Source organism: Gallinula chloropus (genome assembly GCF_964237585.1).
Source record: "Gallinula chloropus genome assembly, chromosome: 13".
NCBI classification, from domain to species: domain Eukaryota; kingdom Metazoa; phylum Chordata; class Aves; order Gruiformes; family Rallidae; genus Gallinula; species Gallinula chloropus.
This window is the reverse complement of record NC_140098.1, coordinates 12,430,507-12,446,416: the sequence shown is the minus strand read 5'-3', so window position 1 is coordinate 12,446,416 and position 15,910 is coordinate 12,430,507. Positions and strand designations below refer to the sequence as shown.

Sequence of the window (15,910 nt, the reverse complement as noted above, 5' to 3'; positions counted from 1 at the left end):
CTGGCTCATAGCCAACCTGTCATCATATTGTGCCATTCTGAAAATACAAAAGTTCAAACCCCTCCAACTCAAAGCTTGCCACAGCACAGCCACCAAGGACAGTCTGCCTTCATAAAAAGTACGGAGCGCTCTTTTGTTCTGTGTCTGGACAGAAGAAAAGTATTCCAGCCAGCAAGGAAAAACCAGGAAAAAAGCAGAAGCAAAACAACAGATACCAAATCTACTAACAACACACTGTCATTCAAAATCACAGGATCGGGGTTTCTCAGGCTCCGACTGGTGGTTGCTCCTGAACACTCGGGGTTACTAAAAATGTCACCGTCTGCTTAGAAAAAGCCAGTGACATTGCAGACTAAGAATTGTTTTCTGTCAGCTCTGAAGTAATGATTTGGGTTACAAACCAACTAGATCTCAAAGTCACCACCTCATTAAAATAATCCTTCCATTTCAGAAACACTTCTCATTGCAGATGGAGTTAATATTTGCTGTCCCTGCAGCTCTGCTGGACGCAGCTCTGACACGCTACATGACATCTATGCTAGAGCACTCAGCAGCAGGGGACAAATACAGACCCAGCCACTTTCCACCACTCAACAGCTGAGGTGACGTGGAGCCGCCTCTATCCATCTCGTGCTTCAAGAAAATGCCATTTATCAAATGGATAGCTTACTGATTGGTTGGCAGCATCGCTCCCACAACGCCCGCATGCAGCTGTTACCCACACAGGGCAAGTCACAGGAACTACCTCTACACTCACATGACTGCACAAATGTGGCTCCTGACCACGTTACCTGCAAGAGCAGAGGAACAACAGGTAAAAGCAGGACTGCACTGTGTGTCATGGCCATGGTTTTGTAGAGACCTTACCAATCTATGACTAATTTTTCTGCTGTGGGGCAGTTAACAACAAGCATTTTACATTCAGTGCATCCCATTACAAAGTATTTATTCAACTTAAAAGATCCAGAAACAGGCAGTAGACAAAAGCTCCATGAAAGCACAGAGACTGTTCAGTGCCATTCAGTCACCAAGTGCAGCAGCACTTGATCTCGCCTGTACCTGAAATACTTTGCCAGGCACAGCTTCCAGTGAGTCTCCTGTGGCAGGACAGCGGGCCCTGGGCAACTGAGGCAGAGATGCAAAAGCCAGCACACTGCCCCCTCTCACCAGCTGCAGGGGCAGAGCTTTCACTCCTCTGGCCACAGAATGGCCACGTACCCTTTGTACCTGAGGTGTCCAGTCTGAACCATCCGATAGCCAGGTGCATCTGGGAGTCCAGTAACAACTCTGCTGAGATCTGGGTATTGCTGTCATTCCCTGCAATCCCACAGGAGAGAAAGTGCTCAGTGTCACTGCCAGCTGGTACTCTGCAAGGTTTCCCTTCTACACATGCTTAGAAACACCCTTAAGATGTCTAATAACTGTTTCAAACCATCCTGATGACTGGGGGATCGACATCCTACAGCGATAACCATCTGTCTTCTGCCTGCACTTCAGTGGGACTTCAGATAATCTGGTCTTAAGGGCATCTACATGGGATGAAACTACTGTGCTGTTCAGCAAGTTCCAACTGCCTGGTATGACATCTACTAGGATTATTTAGCTGGGATCATTTACATGGATCAGAAGGAAGGAAACTCAGTTCGTTTGCTCTGTCCCTTCTATTACCCAAATTTAGCATTCAGAAGAATTTCTTATGGGAAAACAGATCACTTGGAGGTTCATAATGGGAGAGTTTCCATACACAGTGCTGCTTCTGATCCAGTCTAGACTCTTTGTAGCCTCCTCTGTAAAACACACAGAAGAGCTTAACACCCATCACAGAGATGCATCCATTGCAAAAGCCACTTGCATCAAACAAGAACTCTCTCCACCCCATGCACCCCTCAAGGACTGAAAGGGAGAGATACAAAAGGATGAGGCCACACAAGACCCGTCCCACCAATTCAATCGCTACATGAGTTAGGAAAGGTATTTTTCTTCAGGGCATCTACACTGTATACAAGTGTCAGCAAAAAAACACATTCCTGCCTCACAAAGAGTACATGTTCCATCTCAATGTATAAGAAATGGAAAAAATTCTGTGTGGTTTGTACCACTTTTTTTCCCCACATCACTGGGGGGTCTCCAAAGAACAGGGAACCTGGAAACAGCAGTTCCCAGAAGGCTGGAATGGGAAGGGCAAGATGAAATACAAAGTTTTTGTGGGGTTTTTTTTGCCCCAAATAGATTCAGTATTGTAAAATATCAATTTGGAAGATAAGGAATAACAAATATTAATTACCCATTCAGAAAATCCTTTCATACCCTTTAGCTACCCAGAAACACTTCAACTGCAAATCCTCAGGATTGATAAGCTGTACATCTATCCAGTGACGTGATGCAATCCGGTTTTATACTCTGGCCATCTGCCTTTAAAACTTGCACTAGTCTCATCTGAAGATGTTACAGATAAGAATTCCCATTAATGGACAGGGAGACTGTCCTTCCCCAAAACTGACTAATCTTTCTCTTGTGTGACAGACAGGCTGTAAATCTCTTGGTATCCCCCACTGCACCTGCATGTTCTTCAGGGTTTTAACCATCCATATCCATGAACTTTCTTTTCCCGTAACTCTGGACCAGACTGGAAGCTGTGATTTGAGAAGCCTGTCCCTTTTCCCAGCACTGGAAGTCATTCAGCCCCTTCTGGCCAGCTCGGAATAAGGCTCGCTCCAATTCATCCAGCCGAGCCACCAGCGCCGACGTGTCTTCGTTGTAGGCGTTCTGAGAGGAGTCCATGATACCACGGAAACGGCTGATAAATGTCTGAAGAAGGTAAGCAAAGTTACTGACAGATACCAGACACAGCAGCTTCTTCAGTTCCAATGCTAGAGGCCCAAGCTTTCAACATTAAAAAGGCAGAGGTGCAGGTTCTAGCTCACAACTAGTCAAGGGTCTGCAAACAGCGTAGCACCCACTAACCTTGGGTACAAAGACCTATTGCACCTGTTAGCCTTGGATACAAAGACAAACCACGTTCTGCCTCAGCTGAGAGAGCAAGTGCCTGATACAATGGATGGGAAGCAAGCATAGAATTGGCTTTTGGCCTCTTCTAAAGACCAGTCTGAGCAAAGCAGAGGGTGTAATACAGTTACCATCTGTTCTCACTTCACAAGCAGTCGTGGCTTTCCAGTGCGTGGAATGACTCTCATGCCACAGCACCTGCTACAGGACCACACCAGCTACAACTTCGAAGAGGCCTGGAAGTTAAACTAAACCCCCACTGAAAAACATTCAGTATGCTGAACAAAAAAAGCCCAAAACCCCCAGACAGACAACTAATAAACAGCATTTTAGAGAGCTAAGCAACAAGACATGTTTTTTATTTTCCTCCTTATCTTTGCTTTTGGGAATAATAATAAAAAAAAGCTGTCAAAACTCTTCTCAAAATTCTTTTGAGAGCTGTGCTGTTATTTCAGAAGCTGATTTTAGAATAATCAGAATTGTAAACTTTACATACTTACTTATAGAATATGTATGATGAATTCGTAACTCTCATTTTGACTTTGTAACCAAATAACATTTACAGTTGCGGAATATTTGGGAGAGGGGCATTTTTTTGTGTTTTATTTCTTAAACCAGCACTAGTCCCTTCTTGTTTGCTTTTAATAAGGAGAAAGCGTAGCTTGCATGCTTGGATTTTTCTGTCAACAAATGACGTGTGCTAATGTGGCTTTTTCCTGAGATGTCTAGCAAAAAGACAAGGAAAGATGTGGTCACCTCCAAGCTTTTAGTGCACAACCCCAAGAAGACAGCAATGCTTTAAAGCCTCTCTGCTTAAGAAACAAATATAAAAAAAACCAAGAAAGGGAAAAAGCCAGTAACAGTCACTCCAGACTACCTGGAGAACTGGTTGGAGAAATCTCTGAGCTGTCAGTGGTTATCTTTAAAAGCTCAAGGAACACACAAGTCCAGAAACAGACAAAGATGGGACCTATCTTTTTGTGGTAGTTAAACCCTGGCTGGCAGTCAGACACCCACCAAAGCTGCTCCATCACTCTCCTTTTCAGCTGGACAGGGGAGACATCGAGAGACATTGAGAGGCTGAGGAGTGGAGCTCAGGCCAGGGAGAGATCATCCTGTAATAAGTGTCACGGGCAGAACAGACTCAGCACAGAATAAAGGAAGGAAAACTCTCCAATTGATGGCCCTGCCCTGCACCCCCAGGGACACCAGAGTCGGGGGATGAGAAGTGTGGCCAGAGCTTAAAGCACCTTCCTCCCACCCCCCTTCTCAGCAGACTGCACTTTAGGCAGGATTTCGCTCCCTTCTCCCCACACTGTGGCACAGGGAGGGGCAGGGATTGGGGATTCGGTCAGTTCTCCTTCTCAGCTTCCTCACACCCTTCCCCTGTTTCAGCATGGGGTACCACACTGGAAAGCACAACCCACTGAGAGATACCAAATGAATTGTGCCTGCTGCAGGAAGGAAGAGAATAACCTGCCCTCAGTATTTACCTTGCTGGAGACAGAGAACAGAGCTTGTGAGGCAGCAAAGGAGCATTAGATTAGGCATTAAAGGGACCCTTCTAATGTCAGTATGGCGAAGCACTGGAACGGATTGCCCAGAGCAGCAGGAAGCCTCATCATTACAGAGCTCTAAACACCAGGTAGAAAAATAAAAATAATAGAGGGTGAATTAATTCCACTCAGCAGCAAGGGCATGATTAAATAATCCTATGTTTCCTCTACTCCTGTTTTACAGGATTTTATGAAATACCATATTCACAGTGTGGAAACTCCAGACTAAAATTACACTCCTGGATGCTGACCTGAGGCTTCCATCACCAGACTGTGCAGCTGTCAACAGGGTCACCCCATACCTTGAGCCAGAAATCCATTTCCAATCAAAAAGTTATTTGGATTAAACCAGGATATTTCTCTGGAAGACTACTGAACAGCTGCAAACAAGAGGAAGATGGAAAAACATAAACCCACATTTCCAGCTGTGGCTCAGATACTTGCCTGCAGGATAGTCTGAGCTATCTCAGGATTCTCTGGGTTGTCAAAATTCAGAAGCTGGGAGCCAAATCCATAGTAGTAGGGCCCCATTTTATGCAGATCAACCACATTGGCATCAGCGCTGAACACTGTCCTCCAGGCTTCCTTGTAAATCTTTGGCAGTTCCACAAAAATGATTCTCCTTTTGCTGTCATGCAGCCCTTTAGCAAGCCACAGAGGTATTTCCAGCTTCGATCCCTGCATGAACAATACATACCAAAAGTTGCCCTTGCCATGAAACTACACATAAAGCAACTCCAGAGCAGGCAGTGAACTTAATTAATAAAGATCTAGCATTACAAAACATCAATTCTGCTTCCAGAACAGCCTATTGTAATTGCAACATAAACCAGACACACTTCAGATGCGCTGTGACTGTACACTTCTGAAAGTGGATTTTTTAATTGATGTTGCATCACCAGATCATTAAACACCAGAGAAAAATAAAAATATGCCAAATGCACGCAGTGAAAATAATACCACCTTTTAAAAAAGCAGCTAGAAGCATGCATTTCATAGAATCCTAGAATCTCCCAAGTTGGAAGGGACCCATAAGGACCATCGAGTCCAGCTCCTGGCTCCACACAGGCCCAGCCCAAAGCATGTGACTGAGGGCACCACCCAGATGCTTCCTGCCCAGAGCTCTGACCCCTTCCCTGGGGAGCCTGTGCCAGTACCCGACTCCCCTCTCAGTACAGAACCTCTTCATGACACCCAGCCTAAAACTCCCCTGGTGCAGCTTCACGCTGTTCTCTCGGGTTCTGTCCCTGGTCCCCAAAGAGAGGAGAGAGATCGGCGCTGCCCCTTCGCTCCCCTGGCAGGAAGCCACAGACCCCATCAGGTCTCCCCTCAGCCTCCTCTTCTCCAGGCTGGACAAACCCAGGGACTCCAGCCTCTCCTTCCCCTCCAGACCCTGCCCCATGCTCGCTGCCTCCTCTGGACACTCTCCAATAGATTTATGTCCCTCTTGTCCTGTGGTGCCCAAACCTGCCCCCAGGACTGGAGGTGAGGCCGCCCCAGCGCAGCGCTGAGCGGGACAATCCCCCCCTGTCCTGGCTGGCCGTGCCGGGCTGGATGCACCCCAGGATGGGGTTGGCCTCCTGCCTGCCTGGGCACGCTGCTGGCTCGTGGGGAACTCGCTGTCCACCCCCAAACCCCTCTCACACGGCCTCCAGCGCCTGATCCCCCGGGCTGGATGTGCAGCCAGGGTCGCCCCTTCCCAGGGGCAGGACCCAGCACTCACCCTCATTAAACTTCGTGCTGCTGGTGCCTGTCCAGCTCTCCGGCCTGTCCGGGCCTCTCTGCGAGGCTTCCCCACCCTCAGCGGGGTCGGCAGCCCCTCCCAATTCGGTGCCATCTGCAGATTCCCTTGAGACACCCTCTAGTCCTGAGCCCAGGCCCGTTATGGAAACGTTACAAAGCACCAGCCTGAACTGGAGCCCTGGGAACCCACCAGTGACCGGCCGCCAGCCAGAGGGAGCCCCATTCACCACCCCACTGATTACCCCATCTCCTGGCAGCGGCCCCAGACCCAGCGGGGCAGGCGGAGCCCTCACGGGAACCAGGGCCCCGCCCCGCGCGGCGGCCGCTGGGAGCTGTAGTCCCGCCTCCCCCCGGCCCTCACCTCAGGGATCGCGTCGCCGCTGCCCGCCCCCTGGCCCAGCGCGAAGGCCAGGCGCGGCAGAGTGCTCTCCGCCCGGCCCGGCAGCTTCTCCTGCGACATCAGGATGTCGTCCAGCGACAGGAAGTTCTCCTCCAGGCCCAGCCCGGGGCCCACCGGGAAATACGCCTCGGACATGGCCGAGCGAGCGGCCCCGCCGAGCTCCCGCGCGGCCCGGAAACCCCTCCGCCCGCGCCGGACAGCGCATGGCCGCGCATGCGCTGTGGCGCCATCCGGTCCCACCCCTGACCCGGCGGAAGTTGCGGCGGGGGTCAGCCTGGCCGCGGGGGTCTCGCAGCGGCGTCGGCTCCGAGGTGGGTTTTCCCTGCCCCTCCCCGCCCCAGGAGGGCCGCGGCCGCGCAGACGCCGCTGCCTGGAGGCCCCAGAGCGCGGGCAGGCGCTGTGCCGGGGCGGGGGCCGGGGCAGACCTCGGGCTTCCGCTGCGAGCTCGCGGAGCCCCGGGCTGGGCGCTGCCGTTGTCCCGCCCGTGCCGGCCCGGCCTCCTTTCGCCACCGCCGGCAGCCTGTATAGGGACAGGCGGCCGTGCGCCCGCCTCCAGGGCGGGCCTTGGGCAGCCCCTCGCGGCTGGCCCACCTCCGGCACGCCTGGCCTCGGGCAGAGCGGTGAGCGGGCACCTCGGACACACGCACCGCGCCGCCTCGCTGCTGCCATGTCCCCGGCAGGGCCCCGACAGGGAGCGGCCCCAGCGACCCGCCGCAGCATCCCACCCTTCAGACGGGGGGGGCTTGCCCTGCAGTCCTCAGATGCACTCACCTGAACCCTCCGATTAGCTGTGTGAGAAGCCCGGGGAATGCTACTTGCAGAGTTCGTTAGTTATCCGGGTGTTTCTTCTTGGCCACTGAGGACACGGGTCACCGCTCAGAGGAGAAGCTCAGGCTGAGGGATGTGGCTGCGATGAGAGGTTGGCTCCTGTGGTGGTTTACCCCAGCCGGCAGCTCAAGCAGCCACACAGCCGTTCACCCGCATCCCCGCTGTGGGGCTGGGGAGGGCAAGGTAAAGCTGTAGGTCAGGAAGAAGACAGTTAAACAGGAAAGTGATAATATTATAAATACAGACCATGACAGTGTATGGTATGGACTGTCCCTTTGGGCAGTCTGTCCCAGCCGTGTCCCCTCACAGCTTGTTGTCATCCCCCCTCTCTCTTCTCCTCGGCAGGGCAGCATGAGGAGATGAAAAGGCCTTGACTGCTTGGCAAAAGCTAAAAACATCTTTATCAATGTTATTCTCATCCTAAAAGCAAACCACAGCACTGCACCAGCTGCTGGAAAGAAAATTTACCTCTGCTGAAACCTGGACATGGAATCACAGAGCGGTAGGGCTTGGAAGGGACACCCCCCCCCCCCCCCCAAATCATCTAGTTCAATCTCCACCCCTGCTAAAGCACTTAAAGCAAGTTACACAAGATCAAGTCATGGGGGTGTTGGGGGGGGGTGTCCAGAGAAGACTCCCAGCCTATCTTGGCAGTCTGTCCCAGCACTCTGTCTCCCTCACACTAAAGTCTTTTTCTCACGTTCAGCTGGAACTTCTGTGTTAACTGTTTGTGCCCATCCCAAAGTAACATATGTTAGTGCTATAAAATAACTACTGGAGTCATATTTTGATGGCAGAATCAAATAACCTTGTGTTAAATTCTGGGACTGATTGTATAAGTGTAAAGACTGGGGTTCCCCCCATTTTTATCTGAATTTCACTTCATATTAGAGCCTGACCTTGGGCACTTTTTTCCCTCACTGCCACATCCATTAGGTACCACTATAGAATAAGCTATAAAAATCCATCCAGCAAAGAAATGTCAGGGGTTTGTGAACCATGCTGGGTTTGCAAAGATCTAAATGCCAGTCATTTGTTCAACAAGTATCAGAAATAGAGACCCAGGAGCAGCAGAAAATGCATGCACATGTGTTTGTCACTGTGACATCCACACACTGCTGATTTTAGACTGTCCCCTTTTCTCATTAGCCAGGTACATTAAATCCTAACAACACCTGTAAGGGAGATGTGTGCTCCTCAAAAGAGATTGAATGTAAAAGGTTATTTCTTGTAAGGAGCTGAATTTTTATCTATGTTAGAGAAAACAGGCATTGTATTAGAGTTTACAGTGTTAACTATTGTCCTGTGTTGTTTTTCTGGGCTTTTTTTTAATGGAAGCTGAAGTCTTTGTCTGTAGAAAAACCCTTCAGTCCCTGCACACAGAGCAATTTTCAAAAGCTTTTTCTAAAGGGCAGTTCTGATAAAGTTATAATTTGCTGAATTGAATTGATGAAAATATTCCCTGCTTAGTTGGGTTTAGGAAACAAATCTCTATGCTGAATATTAAAGCTTGGACTGTAAGTGGGAGGAGAGAACTGTGCAAATGGAATATGCTCTCTTTCCTAGGGTGCAGGGGTAAGAAGAAAGAAGAGCACTGTTTCCCCCTGCCCCAAGATGCTTCAGCCTGGCACATGTGATGCTGAAAGAAGACATGGAGGTGCAGAAAGCTGAAGGTACTCTGCAGTTGAAAGAACACAAAGGGAAAGATGTTACACTCACTAAAATTGTTTGGTGAGTGTCATGTTTTTGCCCCAGCTGAGAGCTGAGCATCACGCAGCCGCTCCCTCCCTCCTAAGAGGGTGTGTGTGGGGTGAACTGGGGGGAGGGAGGAAGAAGAACCTCAAAATACCCCCCCAAACCTCAGGTGTTGGAATAAAGATAGTTTACTGGGGCAGCAGAGAAAGAGAGAAAATAACAATGACAACTTTATAGCAAAATACACGAAACTGGTGATACACAATGCAGTTTCTCACAGAACCCCACAGCTCAGACCCATCCTGAAACCAGACTGTCTGCAAAACTGTGTGTCCTGGAGCTGCTTGCTCCTCCTCCCACCAGCCCCCCTTTATGCTGGGCATAACATCATAGTATAGAATAGCCCCTTTGGCCAGTTTGGGTCACCTGTCCTGGCTGTGTCCCTTCCCAGCTTCTCATTAGCAGGGCAGTATGAACTGAAAAGTCCTTGGGCAACAACTAAACCCATCCATGTGTTACCAGCACTGCTTTCAGCCTAACTCCACACACAGCATTCCACTGCTGTGAAAGGAAATGAGCTCTGTCCTGGCTGAAACCAGGACAGAGAGAATTTTCAAGAGCAATGGTTTTGGTGGCCAAGATTGTCACCTCTTCAGTAGTACGTTTGCCTTCTCATCCTGGTCAAGTCTTATTCTTAAACACCCGTGTGCGAATCTGAGTGTAGAAGCACATGTCATGAGCCCAGCATCCCAAAGCATGGGACATTGTCAGAAATGTGTTTGCAAGACCTTTCTGAGAGAAAGGGAATGTCTCCTGTTGTATCTAACAGCCTGTTTGTCCTTGGAGGATTTATAAAATGGAGATTTCATTCTCCTGCATTTGAGTGAAGTCAAGACCCACTATGCCATATGGAGCTGCAGCAGCAAAAGTTGTTTGAGGGAGGAATCAGGCTCTGTAGCTTTACAAAGTAAAAAGCTCAGTAATTTACTCAGTGGAATTTGCTCAATAGCCAGAGTAAAGAGATGAGCAAAAGTATGTAAGGAAAAGAAAGGAAAACAGCTGTTGAGAGAAGGTGGTGGTGGAGCAGAAGAGGTGGGAGGTGAAAGCATATGCCAAAAACTGGGTCATGAATCACAGAATCACAAGGTTGGAAAGACCTTTAAGATCATCAAGTCCAACCATTCCCATCCTAAGCTAAACCATATCCCTAAGTACCTCATCTACCCTTGTTTTAAACACACCCAGGGAAGGTGACTCAGCCCCTCCCTGGGCAGCCTGTTCCAGGCCCTGACAGCTCTTTCAGGAAAGAACTTTTCCCTCACATCTGCTCTGACCCTGCCCTGGGGCAGCTTGAGCCCATTGCCCCTTGTCCCATCTCCTGTCCCCTGGCTGAAGAGACCATCGCCCACCTCTCTGCACCCTCCTGGCAGGGCAGGGGAGGTGGTGATAAGGTCTCCCCTCAGCCTCCTCTTCTCCAGGCCGAACACCCCCAGGTGTGCCATGACAGCATGCGTATGTTACATTGTGACTGCAGCAACCCATACTGCCCTTAGGTTAACTGGGTGAAGTAAGACAGCTGAAGAAGCGGTGGGATGATGGGAGCAGGAAGCACCACTCCCTGTGACCTCTCCTTGCCCCACTTACAGTCAAAGTGGGAGAGGAATCCTCAGGCTCTATGTGTTGGACTAAACCAGGGCACAAACTGGGGTTGATGCAGAGCCACTGTCTCCTCTTCTGTAGCATTTCAGCGCAGGATTGCAGTGTCCTCAGGGCAGGATTACAGGCTGCCTTGCTGCTTGCTTTTCCTGATTGTGTTTGGAAGCATCTCATCAGAAACACTGTGGAATCCTGGATCTGAGGGTCCTAAGTGCAGGAGTAGAACCCTGGCCCATGGCGTGCCCACTGCCTCCTGTGCTGTGGTGTCCAGCCAGTGGAAGGTAACACACTGTCACTCAGATCCTTTGCCCACATCCCCAGGGTTTCTGATACTACTTAGATCATTCCTTTCCCTCCTGGAACTTTAACTCAGCAGGTGAGGATTTCCTGATCAGTTAACTTGCCTGCAGTAGTGGGAGTTCTTATTTGTCAGTAACATACTGTGTATTTGATAGAAGCTTTTGCATCCCCTTTGTTGTGCAAATAGGGGCACATAACTGAAGTAAACCAATTGGCTTCAGTAGGATTATCGTGACAGAGTTGGGTGCTGTGCCATGGGAATGAATCCTGCTCCCCAAGAGACAGGCTCTGCAGGCCAGTACGATTTTAGTTTTTGAAGGAAGAGAGGTGGCAGTCCAAGTCTGCAGTTAGAGCAGGAGGCCTCCATAGAGCAGCCTTCCACCTCTGATGTTTTCCCTCAATATGAGAGGCTGCATCTGTAAGCAGAGTGTAACTGCAAAGCAGAAGTCCCTTCATCAGGGTTGAAAGTAAGATCAGCCCTTCTGCTCTGCCACACAGACACTGGGGCGGTGGTTCTCCTGCATGAACACTTTTTGGCTGGTTCTTTTCCTTGCAGTTCTTGTACCCAAGCTTCTACTCTCCAGAGAGGTTTGCCATCCCACATCCTCATGTCCTCTTCCAGTCACCCAGATAGAACCAGAGGGTGGCAGAGAGCGTGTGCCACCAGTACTCTCTCCCTTGAGCAGGAAAATGCTGAGTCTTAATAGGTGAAGCATTGGTTGGTATGAGAGAGGAAGAGATCTTTTTTTTTAAATGCTGGGACAATTGTTAGGACAATAAAAATGGTTCTATAAATACATTAACAGGAGGACTAAGGAGAATCTTCATCCTTCATTGGAACCAGTGGAAACAAAGGCTGAGGAAAAGGCTGAGGTACTTCATGCCTGCTTTGCCTCAGTCTTTCACAGTAAGGCCAGTTGTCCTCTGGGTATCCAGCCCCCTGAACTTGAAGAAAAGGATGGGGAGAAGAATGAAGCCCCAAACTATAAGGAAGACATTGAAGTGATGAGGGGTGTCCAAAGAAGAGTAACAGAGCTGGTGAAAGCTCCAGAGAACAGGTCTGCTGAGGAGCGGTGGAGGGAACTGAAGCAAAGGAGGCTGAGGGGAGACCTCCTCGCTCTCCACAGCAACCTGAAAGGAGGCTGCAGCCAGGTGGGGGTCGGGCTCTTTTCCCAAGGAACGAGCTATAGGACAAGAGGAAATGGCCCCAAGTTGCACCAGGGAAGGTTTAGAGAGGAGAATAAGAAAATGTTCTTCACTGAAAGGCTTGTCAATCACTGCCTGTCTATCAGGCGACCCAGGCAAGTGGAATACAGACATCGTCACAGCACAGGCAAATAGGATCCTTAAGGCTGTGTCACTTTGCTGCCTAATTAGCCACATGCAGGAGCAGTTCAAGAGGAAAATCTTTGTACCATTTCCAAGCAAATATTCAAGTCAGCTACCTTCAATCTTTTCCCAACTGATCCACAACAGGTCTCTTGTTTATACTTAGTGGCCCGTAAAGATCTATCCATAGTCCTTAAAAATACATATAATGTCAGTGAGGAATCCCAGCCAGGCTCAGTTCTCATGCCCCACTTAGCAGTGTATTTTTATTTCTGTGAAGCCACCACAGCAGCCCGTGTCATCATGGGAACAAGACCAGGGACACCTTGGTTTTACTGAAACTCCAGCAAACCTCCCACTGACTTCAAATCCCAAACCAGATTTTTGCCACCAGCCTGTGATTCCCAGCTCAGGTCTCATAGCAACCAGCTTTCCTCACAGCCCCATGGACTGAGGCTGGTCACTCAGAAGTGTGGTTACTTCTGACCCTCAGCTACCAAAGGAGACGTATCAGTGTGTGCTGCATCTCCTGACTGAGACCTTCCTGGCCCTACTGCCTCCCAGGGCTCGCTCACACCACCAGTAAAAATGCTGGTCTTCTTGAGAGGTGGAAAAAACTAGGCACAGACATATCCTGTTAGCTGTCTCTTCTGATAGCTGTGGGCATCTACAGGGAGGCTAACCAGGGGTGCCTGAGCTTCCTGACCCAGAATATGCCCACTGTCATTACCAGCATGTCCCTGTTCACAGAGGTACTGGCTGTTCCCTCTGCTCCTTGGGGCACTTGCATCCTTGGGGGTTGGACTCAATGATCTTTTGAGGTCCCTTCCAACCCCTACAATTCTGTGATCCTTGGAGAGAGCAGTGATGGCAGATGGAGTGAAGTTCCACTGGCACACCATCCCACATTGCCCTTACAAAACACTGGTAAAAGATGCACCCCAGTCCCCCAGGATGGTGATCAGCGTGCTGTGCAGGCAACACCCCTGAAAGCCTGGCTTAGCTGCAGGGCAGGCAGGGGGGCACAGGGCAAGGGACACGGTGACCCTGGGACACAGCTCCATCAGTTCAGCTGCTCTGAGCTCCGCTCCCACAGGATTCCCCTGCCACCAGGAGCTGTCATGCTGCTCCCCTGGGACTGCCCCCACCTCTGGGCTCCAGCCTGTCCCCAGGGAAGTAAGGGAGTCCCAGGGGTGCTTGCTGCTTTGGGACCTGCTCCTCCCCAGTCCCCCCATCACTGTCCTCCTCCTTGGGCTCTTCCCATTCCAGGGCTTGAGGGAGCCCAGACAACCAGGTTGCTTCACCCCCCCACACCCCAGGGTTTAATGCCCCACATTGGGCATTCTTGTGAAGCACCAAGCTTGCTGAAAGGGTTCCTTGTGCCACAGGCCCAAGGCAAACTCGCCTTATCAGAGATGCTGTGGGGACAAACACTCCTTCTCTTGCCAGGGGAATTCTTTCCCCACAATTATCTCTGCCTGAGGACAAGCACCCACTTCATTGTGTCCCTCTGAATGGCCACATCCTGCTCAGGGACAGCGCTGGCCTGGTGAGGACAAGGGCAGTGAGGGGACACTTTGGTGACCTGTTGCAAAAACCTGGCCAGTGCAGGGCTGGTTAGGGGTCAGGGTCACTGGGACCCACCATCTGGGGGGCAGCTCTGCAGAGTAGGAGTCATATCCATCCCCACCACTGGTCCCTTCATGAACAGGTATCCCCAGTGAAACTTGGAGGAATGGGGCTGGTTGGGAGAAAATGTATTTCCCCTCAGACCGGTGGGAAGCCGTGGCTTGGGGGGACTGGAAACACTTCTGTCTCAATTACAGCCATTGTCTAATTCAGACCACTGCTTCTCTCTTCTTCCCTAGGCATTCTGGGAAGGAAGTGGAAATAAGGTCCTGGATGTACGTTGACTTGGAGGGCATCCAGTCTGAGGAATTCTAGAGCATTTCGGTCCTACCATCACTTCCTGGCACCAGGGACATTGCAGTGACTGGTGAGGTCTCAGTTTCCCTACGAGTGGGGTTGATCAAAGACAAAGGATGAGAGTTGGTTCTTTCCTGTCCTCTCCTCCAGAGGCATGAGGAGATGATCATCCCTGGGCCATTTCCCTCAAATGATCAATAAACCCCTTCAGCAAAGCCATGCTCTGCATGTGTGCGTGTGTCCATGTGTCCTCTCCTCTACCAGAGCCTGGATGCCGGGCTCTACTCTGTCTTCACCACTACCATGAAGAGAGTGGCTGAGGGAGTCCAGATACCTGTGGTGACACTGTAAAGTAGATCCCTTTGCACCCACCACGTGCCCCCAGAGAGGGGCACATTAGGGCAAGCTAACATGGGCTCCAGATGCTGGACAGACCTCTTCCTACCATGTATGGCACTTGGTGTTCATTATCTCTTGGCCATGGTTTTGCCTCTCCAGGCACACACTGAATTACCACCGACTTTTCCATTAGGAACTGTTTGCTCAGCACACTGCATGTGATGATCTGAAAGGGACTTTTCCAACCACAGTGACTGTACAAATCTCTGGTTCCATGACTTCATGTCTTCAGTGGGGCTGACTGCTGGGAATATTTCCCTGAGGGCTGGGGGGCTGTGCTTTAACTGCTGGAACATGGTGAGAAGGTCTCCCCTAAGCCTCCTTTGCTCAAAGCTGAACAAACCTAGTTCTCTCAGCCTTTCCTCATACAGCATGCTTCCCAGTCCTTGGGTCATCTTGGTGGCCCTTCTCTGGACCCTTTCCAGCCTCTCTGTCCACTGCTGCTGAATGTTTGGGGTCTGAGAGCTGAAGGCTCCTTTGTGCCACCACCACCACCAGCAGAAGGGTCTGGCATGGAAAGAAAAACCCCTGTGGGCTCTGTCTGTGTCTGACAGTGCCCAGAAGGGAGCAGGAGCTGGGGATGCTGGTGCCCGGGTGGCTCAGAGTGGTGATGTGGGTCTCATTGCGCAGGTTATTGCAGGACTGTGGGTGCCAGGGAGTGGAGAGACACTGACAGAAGAAGCTGTTTCTCTCCCCACACTCCACATGATCCAGCCAGGCAGGGCCAGGCAGCATTCCAGAAGTGGGGAATGGATCCAAAAGGTTAGGGTAAGAGTTAGGGTTAGGGCTGGGTAAAGCTTATGGTTAGGGTTTGAGTTAGGGTTAGGGGTTAGGTTTAGGGTTGGGGTTAGGGATAGGGTTAGGGTTAGTGGTTAAGCTTAGGGTAAAGGTTTGGATTAGGTGTTAGGGTTAAGTTTAGGGTTCGGTTAGGGTTAGGGTTATGGTTGGGGTTAGGGTTTAGGGCTAGGTTTAGTGGTTAGGGGTAAGGGTTAGAGTTTGGATTAGGATTATGGTAAAGGGTTAGGGTTAAGGATGGGGTATATGTTAGGGTTGTGGGCTCCCTGGGGAGGTT

At 50.5% G+C, this 15,910-nt stretch overlaps 1 protein-coding gene and 1 long non-coding RNA gene across 3 annotated transcripts; one reads left to right on the top strand and one right to left on the bottom strand.

Moving 5' to 3' along the window:
• Positions 1 to 848: 848 nt before the first annotated feature.
• Positions 849 to 6,840, bottom strand: LOC311196389 (DNA replication complex GINS protein PSF3-like; the record flags this gene model as incomplete). Its single annotated transcript, XM_084269943.1, has 4 exons — positions 849 to 1,317; positions 2,559 to 2,808; positions 5,007 to 5,240; positions 6,667 to 6,840. The coding sequence occupies 3 exons, from the start codon at positions 6,838 to 6,840 to the stop codon at positions 2,578 to 2,580; spliced, it is 639 nt and encodes a 212-aa protein (XP_084126069.1). The 3' UTR covers positions 849 to 1,317; positions 2,559 to 2,577.
• Positions 6,841 to 6,964: 124 nt separating this feature from the next.
• LOC311196661 lies at positions 6,965 to 14,648 on the top strand. 2 transcript variants are annotated; one of them, XR_014617591.1, is made up of 4 exons: positions 6,965 to 7,016; positions 7,879 to 8,035; positions 9,100 to 9,206; positions 14,382 to 14,648. It is a non-coding gene; the product is annotated as an uncharacterized lncRNA (long non-coding RNA). The 2 variants fall into 2 exon arrangements; XR_014617592.1 differs by lacking the exon at positions 7,879 to 8,035 and having other exon boundaries at positions 6,968 to 7,016.
• Positions 14,649 to 15,910: the final 1,262 nt, after the last annotated feature.